Source organism: Magnolia sinica, chromosome 17 (genome assembly GCF_029962835.1).
Source record: "Magnolia sinica isolate HGM2019 chromosome 17, MsV1, whole genome shotgun sequence".
NCBI classification, from domain to species: domain Eukaryota; kingdom Viridiplantae; phylum Streptophyta; class Magnoliopsida; order Magnoliales; family Magnoliaceae; genus Magnolia; species Magnolia sinica.
Window position 1 is genome coordinate 3,109,402 of NC_080589.1, and position 12,360 is coordinate 3,121,761.

General features: G+C 40.3%; 1 protein-coding gene across 3 annotated transcripts; it reads left to right on the forward strand.

The window, feature by feature from the left end:
* Positions 1-8,391: 8,391 nt before the first annotated feature.
* On the forward strand, positions 8,392-11,783 carry LOC131231216 (uncharacterized). 3 transcript variants are annotated; one of them, XM_058227334.1, is made up of 4 exons: positions 8,410-8,439; positions 8,500-8,581; positions 8,962-9,130; positions 11,460-11,783. In XM_058227334.1, exons 2-4 carry the CDS (start codon positions 8,522-8,524, stop codon positions 11,654-11,656), a joined length of 426 nt encoding a protein of 141 aa, XP_058083317.1. In that variant the 5' UTR covers positions 8,410-8,439; positions 8,500-8,521; the 3' UTR covers positions 11,657-11,783. The 3 variants fall into 3 exon arrangements, with proteins under 3 accessions (XP_058083319.1, XP_058083317.1, XP_058083318.1); XM_058227335.1 differs by having other exon boundaries at positions 8,424-8,442; XM_058227336.1 differs by having other exon boundaries at positions 8,392-8,581; positions 8,978-9,130.
* The last annotated feature ends 577 nt before the right edge of the window (positions 11,784-12,360 follow it).

Below are 12,360 nucleotides of genomic sequence, written 5' to 3' on the forward strand. Positions count from 1 at the left end.
AGCTAAGAGGAGAAGATAGTGTGAGAGAAGGAGATACAAGGTGGACCCTAGATCGAAGTAAGGCCCAAGAGAGTCAACCTTTCCAACTCCTTACCTCTCTTACAAGGAAAAAAACTCTCCTCCTTAACCTCAATAATCATCCGTGGGTTGCCTAGGTAAGATCTTTCACCTATTCTTCTTGATATCCATGTAGAAAGATGGGATTGGCTTGAAATTCTAACATGCAAGAGCTTGTTTTAGGGATTCCGGCCGATCGACCCGAAAGCCCTCTTTCCTAGGGCGTTTTTCGAATCTCCAACAACCCATAGGTGCGGACTATTATCCTTAGGTGGCCTAGCACCAATTATAGTAGGAGTTTAATGATTTTGTTTGTGTGGAATGTTGTATTGAAGATTCTAGAGGAAACCTAGGAATGACATGTTGTTGGAATTGCATGGATTTGCATGTTTGGTGCTCTTTAATGATTGATATTGCCTCTCACATGATTTGGTATATGGAAAACTTCATGCTCATGTTTAGTTGATTTCTCTCATTTGTGTTTGCTTCCTAGTGTGTAGGATTCATTGCTCATGTGTATTTGATCCCTTGAGGTGTATGAAGTGCTTAACTTCCTCCCTAATCCACACTACTCACTTGCACATTAATCATGATGTTGTACCTTGCTCGTTAGGAGTGTTTGAATCATATGTTGAGATATATGTGAACATGATACTGTTATGCTTGTTGATAACCTTGATGCTGACATATTATGAACCGTTTTCAAACCCTTGGGTTGGTTAGGAAATATGAGGAGAGACGGTAGCCCCATTGGTAGGGCTACCCTAAGGCTAAACCCATGGGTTTGGGCGGGTGTGCATGGGCAGCAGTAGTTTGACTACATGGGCCTCTTGCGCTCGATGTCGTCCGTCGCGCGCTCGCTTGACTCGTGCGGTCTAGCCTACTCACTGGTCAATCGTGATTGTTAACCATGTTGCTCACATATGTATGGAACCTGATCCACCCTACAACCATTGTAGCCCATTAATAACCCACTTGACACTAGTCCACAGTCTCGTGAGCCGGACATGGTGGAATGAGACACTATGTCTGATCTGTCAGCTTATGCTAGGGTACCGCGCGTCCCTGTAGTGACCGCGAGCGATTCCTTTCTCTCGGCACTCTCATGTGCTTGAAGTCGGGGATGAGGAACCCGACGGGATTACGGACCGCGGGGTCTCGGCCTCACACGTTGGGGGGTCTTGGCCTCACAACCAGTTTAGGGCATTGATACGTGGGGTGCATCAGAATCCCCAACCTGCTGGATGAAAGGACTTAACTAATAACTCGGTTAACACAATCGCATTGCATCGCATTAGTTAGGGTGGCGACTCGGCAGTCAAGGTCGCTCTGAGGGAGTGTTGTCATACGCGATCGTTAGATGGAGTCGCTCGAGGGAGCGTTGTGGCGAGGGCATGCATCATGTCATCCTACACGCATACGCATTTATAAGATTAGTTAGATGTTATGATTGACTACTTTTCATTAAGATCATATTATAATTGATGTCTGTTATAACTTGAGACTAATAGCATCCACTGAGTTGATCACTCACTCCCACTCTGGGACGGTGTTTTAAAACACCAATCGGACTCGTTCATAGATGCAGGTGACTCAGGACTGGAGGAGCCTGACGAGGCGATCTTCGACGAGGAGAATGAGCTATCTTATTTCCAGTTGATGGACGGCTCTCCATCGGCTTGAGGGGCATGATTGAGACTGCTATTTTGGACCTGTGTATATGATAGATCTCTTTCATTTTCAGTAGACTGGTGTGATTATATTTCATGTTCCAGGAAATTTCAGACTGCGCGACTAAAACGGATTAAATGCATATTAATGAATATCTGTTAAAAGTGACTCTCGGGAACTCGGGAGTTGAGCGTATGCGCGACCCCCGATTTCGTTACAGGAATTGACCATGAAATGCATTGAATTGACTGTGAAGTAAAGGGAATTGACCATGGAATGCATGGAATTGACTATGAAGTTAAGGGGAATCACCAAAATTGACCGTGAAATGCATGGAATTGACCGTGAAGTTAAGGGGAATCGCTGGAATTGACCGTGAAATGCATAGAATTGACCGTGAAATGAAGGGAATTGACCGTGAAATGCACGGAATTGACCATGAAGTGAAGGGAATTGACCATGAAATGCATGGAATTGACCGTGAAGTGAAGGGAAATCGCCGGGATTGATCGTTAAATGAATGCAAATGATCGTGAAGTAAATGAAATGAATGAAATTGATCGCGCACTGGTTGAAATTGACCGCGAAGTGAATGAAATAGATTTTTGACCATTGACCTGATGGAATATTGAAAAATAACGAGGTTGGTTGGTTAAAGTAGCTTCTCCTACCCCAAATTCATATATGGTACGTCAAGTAACTAATTTGTGGTTTAGAAGATATTCTTATTAAATGAATAAAGAAATAAATGAAAAAGGAGAAAAAAAATTTAATATGCTTATATATACATATTTATATCAATATGTATTAGAGAAAAATGTAGGTAGAATAAAGTTCTCCATATAAAATATAAAAATAAAAATGCACAGATTACAATGGATTACAATTATGGCTATGGTTATAATTCGTAGCCATAGGGAAAATCACCTTCGATATATATTGAATACTCTTTGATATGTATCGAAAATTGCATGATTTTTGAGGCGAACTCGCTGGACAATTCTAGAACTTTTTCGATCATATCGAAAGACCTTCGATATATATATCGAAGTACATATAGAAAGACCTTTGATATATATCAAAGGACATATTGAAAAAGCAGGGGCGTGGCAGTTATAATCCATAGCCATAGAAAACACCGTAGCTATAGGTTCCCAGCTTTTTTTTCACCGTTGTAATCTCCATCACATTTTGTGGGTCCTATTATAAGGTATGTGTTATATCCAAACCATCCATCTATTTGGTGAACTCTTATTAAGGCTTGAGACAAAAAGTAAGACGGATCTTGCTATCAAGTGGACCACACTGTAAAAGGTAATAGAGGATTGAACGTCTACCATTGGAACCCTTTTAGGCATCATAGTAGTTCTGGATCATCATGAAATTTGTTTTTCCTCTTCATCCAGGTCTCTGTGACTTCATGAATGCATCGGATGGAAAATAAATGTTATGGTGGGCCCTTCAAAATTTTTAAAGGTAAAAATCAATTTTCCCGCTGCTCTTTGTGGTGTGGTCTAGTTGATCTTTGGATATGATTTTTTTTTTTGATAATGCTCCGAAATGATCTCGAAATCTGGATGAACGTGGTTGATATAATAAATACATGACTGTGCGCCTCATGTAACTTTGATATCTTTTTGAACCGTTCGTACAACTCGGAGTTCGAGGAGCGTCGGCGCTCGTCTTCAAGCACACCGATCCGCTTGAAGGAAAAAGTAGGGGGCATTTTCGACCTTTGGCAAGTCATCCGTACAACTGGGGCTTAATCTTGAGAGGTAAAAAGAACTGGACTTAACCCCTAGTTTTTTTTTTTGAAACAGAGCAGCTGCATCCCCATGTTCAACTTCCAAAACTTCAGTCGCCTCTCTTCTCCAACAAGGTTTGAAAAAACCCTAGCCGCCATCCTATCACCATCATCGCAAAACCCTCAGCCCCTTCATCTTGCGGAAAATATACACATATAAAGAATTATCTAATCCATGATTTCCTTCTCATCAGTATCCTTGAATTTAACGGACAGTATTTATTGAAATAAGGTTTAAAAAACTGCTGCTTATGTTAGCAGCGGTAACGATCGGTGATCCTAGCTCCACAGTTGTCGGCGCACGAAACAAGATTTTTTTTTTAAATCTGTAAGTGCGGAAGTTTGCCAGGGTTTTCATCATCTGCTACAAACATATAAAGAACTGGACTTAAAAAAGATAAATGGGCCATAAATGGGTCGCACAGTTGTAAATTTCTCCCAGAGATATCGTGGTGGTAAGAAATTAAAATGGAAACCGATGAAAACTCTTAAAAACAGGACTGGCACACCTCCCTTGTGCGCGTGACAAATGTCTCTTTGCAAAAAACATAGATCTAGGTGAAACTCAAATCCCCACTCCAAATCTAGTCCATCCAATCACTTTATTTCCATCAAATAGAGGTATGTCTCAAATTCTGGAGAATTTTGAGCAAATAGTCTAATCATAATTTCAATAAGAATAGTGGGCCATAAACTGAGGGTGGCCCAAACATCCACCTTATCAAGGCCGGATATTGAGTACAATACCTACATGACGGACTCTACACATGAATGAGAGAGATTTGTTGTACCTCATCCATTGGGTAGAGACGTGAACATCCCATGTTTCCACATGTGGATGTACCTCCCTCGCTTCTGATAAGGGCACACACTCTGCTGTGGAGTAGACAGATTTGTCCCACTGTCATATTAGGGTACGATGGATCATTAGATGTAAATTACTATCAATAATGGGCCTCACAACTATAAAAAAGCACTACTTTTATTTATTTATTAGTAATATGACAGTTTATAAGATGTAATTCTCATATTTGATTAATTTGAAACTATAGATAATAAAAATAATATGTGATCATGGACCCAAATTGTCAAATATGATGGGCCTTGATGATCACAAATTAATTGGATATGGAAATGCTCACCTGTGCACTAGTTCGCAAGGAACTGGAAATTTTTGAGAACCCATCATATATAATGTGGATCCACCCCCCAGGCCCAAGTTTTACTTTGATCTAAAACTTTGATGGGCCATGAAAAATTAAAACAGTTTCCTCCTTTGATTTGCATTTCTCTTTGCTATGGCCCACCAGAATTTTAGATCAAGGTGAAAATTTGTCACATGGGGTTTCATGGAATTCCACATCACATGGACCGTTCATATTAGACACCCATGACACGTGTGCAAAGGTGCGCAGGTGAGCATGACTCTCTCTCTCTCTATATATATGTGTGTGTGTGTATTTGGCATATGTTCCAGTGTTGATGGAAACTATTATGGTGGAACTAAGATTAGACAAATCTGACCTAAATCAATATAAGAATGATGGATCATGAGTCTCACCACAAAAATTCATCATCCCCTGAATCTAGAAATCATTTGTCTATGAAAGTTTTTTTCCTTAATATTATTATATTATTTAAGCATTATCAGTGGGTTAGATTTTACATCTAGGTGTGTAGGGCTCAACTTAGATATGACATGAGTATAGTATGAAGATTGATATGCTTAAGAAAAAGACTTAAACTTAATTGGACGAGAGCTTAGAAGTATTGGAAAGTATTTGAACATAATAAGACTTCTAACTCACTCAAAATCATCATCTCTAAAAAGATTTGAAGCTAGTTTATATAGAAAATGAGCTACAACAGTTCTATAATTGCTACTTTTTTGCTGCTGTTGATCGATTAATACGAGCCTTCGATCAATCGAACTCGATTGAATTCCTTAATCAATTGAATGTCCATGGATTTAATCAAATAGCTCACTGGACGTTCTGGAATACTATCGATCGATTGTGCTAGGCATATCCATCGATCGACCAAAATGGCTTCCAGGTAAACATTTGTTTTACAATTTCAACTTCGTCGATGGATCAGTCCGTCCACTGATCAATTGAGCTTCGCTCAACAATACTAGCAAGCTTGCTAGTTTAAGATATATGTTTTACAACAGTTCTGACTCTCTCTAAACTTATCTTATAATGTTCAAATTTAGACTTGTAAAACTATGGAATGATCAATCAAAAATTTATCTATTAAAACATAATCATCTAGATGTTAAGAATATTTTAAATTTAAGTTTTGAATTACCAAAGTACCTCAATTTATCTATTTTTCATTTCCTTAATGGTTTATTTCTTTATATATCTTTAGTCTATAGCTATTAAGAGTCCATCAACTCACCGACAAACAAACATATATAAATGACGAAAAAAAATATATAAATCAGTGCAGTAACATACTTTACTTGAGATTCGAATTTTCAATACGGCCTGAGATTTGAATTTTCGTATGGCTTGGGACTGCCCTCTAAAATAAGACAAAAAAACAAATGTACCCATGGATATTCAACAAATACATCGAGGTGGCCGGGTAACAACTAATCCGCTCCCGTGTCATCCAACACGTCCATTAGATATGACACCCGATTTTGAGCTTGTATCCCAAAATCTAGACCGATCCATAAGTCAGGTGGGCCACACCAAAGAGTGCAATCATTGGACATTGGGTAGGGGGCTGCCAACCACAGGCACTTCCGGATGTAACTTGGGATCCATCGTGTTGTGTACGTGTCATCCAACCCATTCATCAAGTGAGTCCCGTCAGGATGGTTGGGCACGCCTAAACTCAGTCTATTCGAAAACTAAGGTGGGCCAAAACAAGTACGTGTATAGGTTTCAGTCGTGATTCTACATGCTTGGCAGATGATCCCTCCTGAGTTTTTATTTTTTATTTTTTAACGGTGGATATAAAGAAGCGCACCAGATTCACGGTTTGGATTCCACATACATATCTCGGATGGACCCAAACAGCTTGAACGTACGGTATCAATCCCCCTTTTACAAATGGGAGTCGTATATGGGCACGGAATCCTGGCGGTCCAATTGGTGGGGCCTATGTAGATGGAGAGAAGCTGGAGAATGATTGATTGCACAACTCTACGCATTGCGTTGCTCGCAATCAATTTGATGGCTAAAAGTTCTGGTCCAGTGTCCGGATCAGATGGTCAGGATCGTCCAATCAGTGTGATTTTCTGGCCATGCTCCATCCATGGTGGGTCCCACGAACCGGATGGATGAGGTGTTGGTAAGATGATGAAGGGGCCTTCGGTCACACGTTCCTACATAGCACGTGTTAGATCTGAACAACTCATCAGGTGGTTGTCGATCTCGAAGTCCACCTGATGAGTGGCTGGCTGATCCTTCGGTCAGGATATGTTCACGATATGGGCCCCATCAATCAACAGCCCAGATCCCTTTCACGCAGTGAAGTCGGATTGAGATTGGTCACGTGTTGATCACGTGTCAATAGAGAACACGTGTTATTGATCAGATCTTTCCATAGGTGGTGGGATAACTCATTTGGAGCTCCTGGCCTGGACCGGACGCGGTTTGGCTAGTGACGCTGCCACTAGCTAGGTGGCTAGTAGTCGGTGCTATGTGGGGCCACCATGATTTATGTGTTATATCCACACCGTCCATCCATTTTTACACATCATTTTAATACCCTATGCCATAAATTACGTAGATCAAAATCTCAGGTGGACCACACCATGGGAAAAAAGTAGTGATCGAATATCTACCATTAAAAACCTCCTAGGGCCCACTGTAATGTTTATTTGACCTACAACATGTAGATTAGGTCATACAGACCTGTATGAAGGCAAAAAACAAATATCAGCGTGATCAAAAACTTTTGTAGCCCCATTAAATTTTTAATGGTGAGAGTTCAATCAACACTGTGTGTCCCACTTGAGATTTTAATCTACCTCAGTTTTTGGTTCGCACCATAAAACCATCTGGAAAAATGGATGGACGGCATGGATGAGACACATACATCATGTTGGGGCCCACATAGTACCGACCACTAGCCATTGGCTAGTGCAGGGTGAGTAGCCAGTCCGTTTCCGCCTGGACCACAACCTACACAACAGATGGACGGCCAGGAAAAATCCTGCGAGGACGCGGTTTGGCTGGTGACCCAACATCAGCCAGCTAGCTCGTGTCATAGCTATGTGGGCCCACCATGATGCATGTGTTTTATCCACGCCGTCCATCCGTTTTGCCATCTTATTTCAGAGTATGTGCCGAAAAACGAGTCAGATCCAAATCACAGGTGAACCATACCACATGAAAACAGTATTGATTGAACGTCCACCGTTAAAAAATACCTAGGGCCTGCTGTAATGTTTATCTTCCATCCAAACCGTTGATAAGGTCACACAGAAATGGATGAAGGAAAATACAAATACTAGCTTGATCCAAAACCATGGCCCGAAAAAATTTTCAACTGTAAGCGTTAAATCCCCACTGTTTCCTACGGTGTGGTCCACCTGAGATTTGGATCTACCTTATGTTCTAGGATCATGCTATAAAATTAGCTGGAAAAATGGATGTACGGCGTGGATAAAACACATACATCATAGTGGGGCCCGCAGAGCTTTGACACCAGCTAGCTGGTTAGCTTTGGGGTCACTAGCCAAACCGCGTCCATTTCTAACCGTCACTGTACTTTGTAAATTGCGGCCCACCTGATAGCTGAAGCATTCCGACCAGATGGAAAACTCAGATCTCGCCGCACGTGTACCTGCACAAACCTATTTCATCTTCTGCTTTACGACTTACGAGAATCCAATCACAAAATCAGTCGGATTGCAATAGCGCAAATCCCCAATTCCCCAATAGCAGGTAGTCTCTCTCTTGAATCCTAAAATACCCTTGATCTAACCCTATATTTTCCTTCCACAGATTCTTCCAATAATCATTCCCAATGGCTGCGATTTACAGCCTGTTAATCATCAACAAATCCGGCGGACTGATTTTCTACAAGGTCATTTTCCCCTAATTTTTAAAGATTTATCTGCAATTTATACGCTCATTTCTACTCTCAATTCCCTTCCACACCATGTTTTGAATTTTTGAATTATGAATAGAATTGAATAAAATTCTACTGATAGATTTGCAATTTTGTGTCTATGTCATACACCCATTTTTCCTTTTTTTTTTTTTTTTTGAATTATTATTAGAATTGAATAATCTACTGATAAAATTTCAATTTAGTGTCTATTCCATATACCCATTTTCCATTTTGGGAATTGGAATTGTACCATTTGAATTTCCAAGTTGGCAAATGGGTGTCTGCAAATCAACAAGAAAGGGTTTAAATGCCTGTTCCCTTCAATAATTTTTTTTTTCTTTATTCAAATTTAGGATTACGGGTCTACAGGACGGATGGACACGAATGACAGCTTGCGTTTGGCGAGCTTATGGCATTCGATGCACGCCATCTCTCAACAACTGTCTCCGATTGTTGGATGCACTGGCCTTGAACTCCTGGAGGCCGACACATTTGATCTCCATTGCTTTCAGTCACTTACAGGTACACGTGAGAACAATATAATAATTTGTTTGCAGAAACAATTACACCTTAGAGACTCTGCTTACTGCGTAGATATGATTCCATTCACTCAAACTTGATAGCATGTGTTTTGGCACTGATGGATATTTTTGGTGCATGGGACATCCACTGAAACATGGGTTTGCTGGTACGAACTGAAAAATCCAAGCAAACCATACGCATTCTCGGATTGAGTGAATTGTATAATACGACAATGTCTTTATGTTGGTTCGATTTCATGCTGCGTATCAACATTGGGGTCATGGGTTTGAGCCCATGTTACCTTCAAAATAAATAAATTGACATTGAGTTCATGGTATGAGAGGAGCGATCGATGCTTTCGGAACTCCAGCTGGGTTTTTCTGTAGGGTTTTAGGCTTGTTTAGAGATTGGGCTCGTTAGTCTGAGCCTGGGTGTCCCAACCAGGGGTTGGTGGTTGTATTTTTAGTTTTATATGTTTTCCTTTGTTGTCTCTGTTTTGTGTGTGTTTGTTTCTTTTGTTTGGCTCTCTTCTTGGCTTTGTCTAATAAAATTTTCATCTTTCAAAAAAAAGAAAGTAAATAAATAAAACATAACACCACACCAGTCGACTTTCAACAAGTGAATGTGACTGCAATGTTTAGAAGATAAAAAAAACAGTTGATTCCAATTTCATAAGAATCTGATGTGTATAGCACAATTTAGAGACACTAAACATAAGACACGCATAAGAGCCCAACTTTGAGGCAGGCCTCGGTGTTTGTCATACCATTGCCATCTGACAAAAAAGACCACAAAAAATAAATCCCCAGAGTTACAGGTTATTAATGCTTTAGAAGCGAGTTAAACTCTTATATGTTTGGTGGGGGGACTTCACACAAGTTAAGAAGTTCAGATGATTAGTTGGGTGGGGAAGGTTGCAAAATCCTCGTAAAGACCCTCTCATTTCATCCAAGAGAGGTTATGAGTCCTGTCATCTCTCCTTTTCAAGGAGCTTTTATCAAGTAGAGACAAATTCTAGATTTTATTCTGGTGGTGGATGAATGCATAGACTCCACAATCAAGTTGAGTGGTGCTGGCGGATGGAAAGTTGATGTGGAAAAAAGCATATGATTACCTGGACTGGATTTTCCGAAATACTCTTTTAGAAGAATGGGTCTTGGTTCAACATGAATTCAGTGGATCACAGAGTGTATGTCTTTGATGACTTTCTCTATTCTTGTAAACAGCCCCTCTAGATACTAACCTAGTTTACTTGGGTTGGTGTTCTCTATTCTAAAGGCTTCCCAACTCAATTGTGCGGGTGTTTTCTAGGAAACCCAGGTCCCTTTGGGCTGTGGCTTCTTGAGAAATGGAACAGGGAGGTCCTGATGCCTTCCTCGGGGCCTGTGGGGAGGTGGGTTCAAATGTCACAGAGGTCCTTGCTTCAAAAACATAAAAACTTGACTTGACTCGATGTCTAGTCAGGTCAGGTTAACTCAAACAGTTGAACGAGTCTTGACTAGGCTTGATATTTAATAATGAAATTAATATTTGTTTCTGAATATTTTAAGTAGTTATATATTGATAATATATATAAATAAAGGAAAGATGAGCAAACAGAAGATGCTGGCCTGTTGGTTAGAATGTTGCTCCTTCTGCTTGAGGTCTTGGGTTTGAAACCAGTTCTTACACTTGGCGTGGTGGGTGGTTTAAAAATGCTTTGCAAGCGAGTAAGTTGTGTTGAGTCAAGTCATGTAGACCAAGTAAGACGGTTGACTCAATGAATCATACCGAGTCAAGTCAAATCAGACTTACAACCAAGTTTCATGATGAGTCAGCTTGAAATCTGGCCGAGTCGAGTTGACTTGGTCCAGTTTTGAGTTGAGTTACAGAGTTTTAGAACTATGCAAAGGTCTGTGCTCTTAAGAAAGGGCTTCACAAAATCTTGTCTTCTTTCTCCAGGAAGTGGATCACTAAAGGAGATGTAAAATTCCATTCAGCAAGCCATGGTTGAAAAGCCGGGGCCATGGATGCTTACCTCTATCCAAGTTGAAAGCAAAGTGTTATATGTTTTTGAGGATGCTAATGCTAATGAGAGGCTTGCTTCTATCTGCCTGTTTTTTGTGTGTGTGTGTGTGTGTGTGTGTGTGTGTGTGTCGCCTTTGAAAAGAAAACTCTTATATGCTATGGGATTGGATAGAAAAGCACAAATTCGCTTTCCTTGGCTGTTGTTACTGTTAACATTCTTTTGTTTACTTTATTTCAAGCATCTCTATTGGTAATTCTTGGTGGAATTTGTCACAAATACGAGTTTTAGATGTTGCAACTTTAATTCATGCTCTTTTTGCAGGAACAAAATTCTTTGTTGTCTGCAATCCTGGGTCACCGCATATGGAAGGACTTCTGAAACTCATCTATGAACTATATACAGATTATGTCCTTAAGAATCCTTTCTACGAAATGGAAATGCCAATCCGATGTGAACTATTTGACCTGAACGTTTCGCAAGCAATCCAGAAGGATCGTGTTGCTTTGATAGGTAGATGAGCAAGAACCAGCGAATGTATTAAGGGAATCTAGAAATGAGATCTTCCATGAACTTGTTTTCAGATATCAGTTCAATGGATTAGCTTGTCTTTTTATTGGGCATCTTGAAGAATATGTGCATATTGAGTATCCAAGGTGCAGGTTGTAGTTTAAATCTCACTGACTCAACTCGAAACTCAGCAGCGATTTCCTTGGCCGAGTTTCGAGCCGAGTCTTTATGAAATTCTGTTATGGCAGCCCTGACTTGGAGAGACTCAGTGAGTTTATTCACTAACTTGGTTGACTCGACAAGACTAGCGATGACTCGAATCACTTGCCATGTGAAGGGTGTTTTTAATAAAGTTTAGAAGTACAAGAGTTGGAATTGAACACAACATCTCATCCACCAGCATCTAGCCTCAACCTGCAAGGTACGCAGTTATTTTATTTTTAGTGTTTTAATACTTATATGATGTAATTGCTTTATAGTTATCAAGTCTTGAGTTAGGTCGAGTTTTTGACCCAACCATGATGAACATCGAACCGAATTGAGTTCAGGTTTTGAACCTGTGGTGTGGGTAGTGTCCTGTTCTCTACTTGTATGGCAAGTCCGCCATGCTGGCGTGCCTTGTTCTTGGGTTTCTGTCATCTTAGGCACATGACAGCTTTGATTTCATTGACTCAGCATGTTTAAGAAATGGCGTGAGCTTTGTGTGGCATTCTTG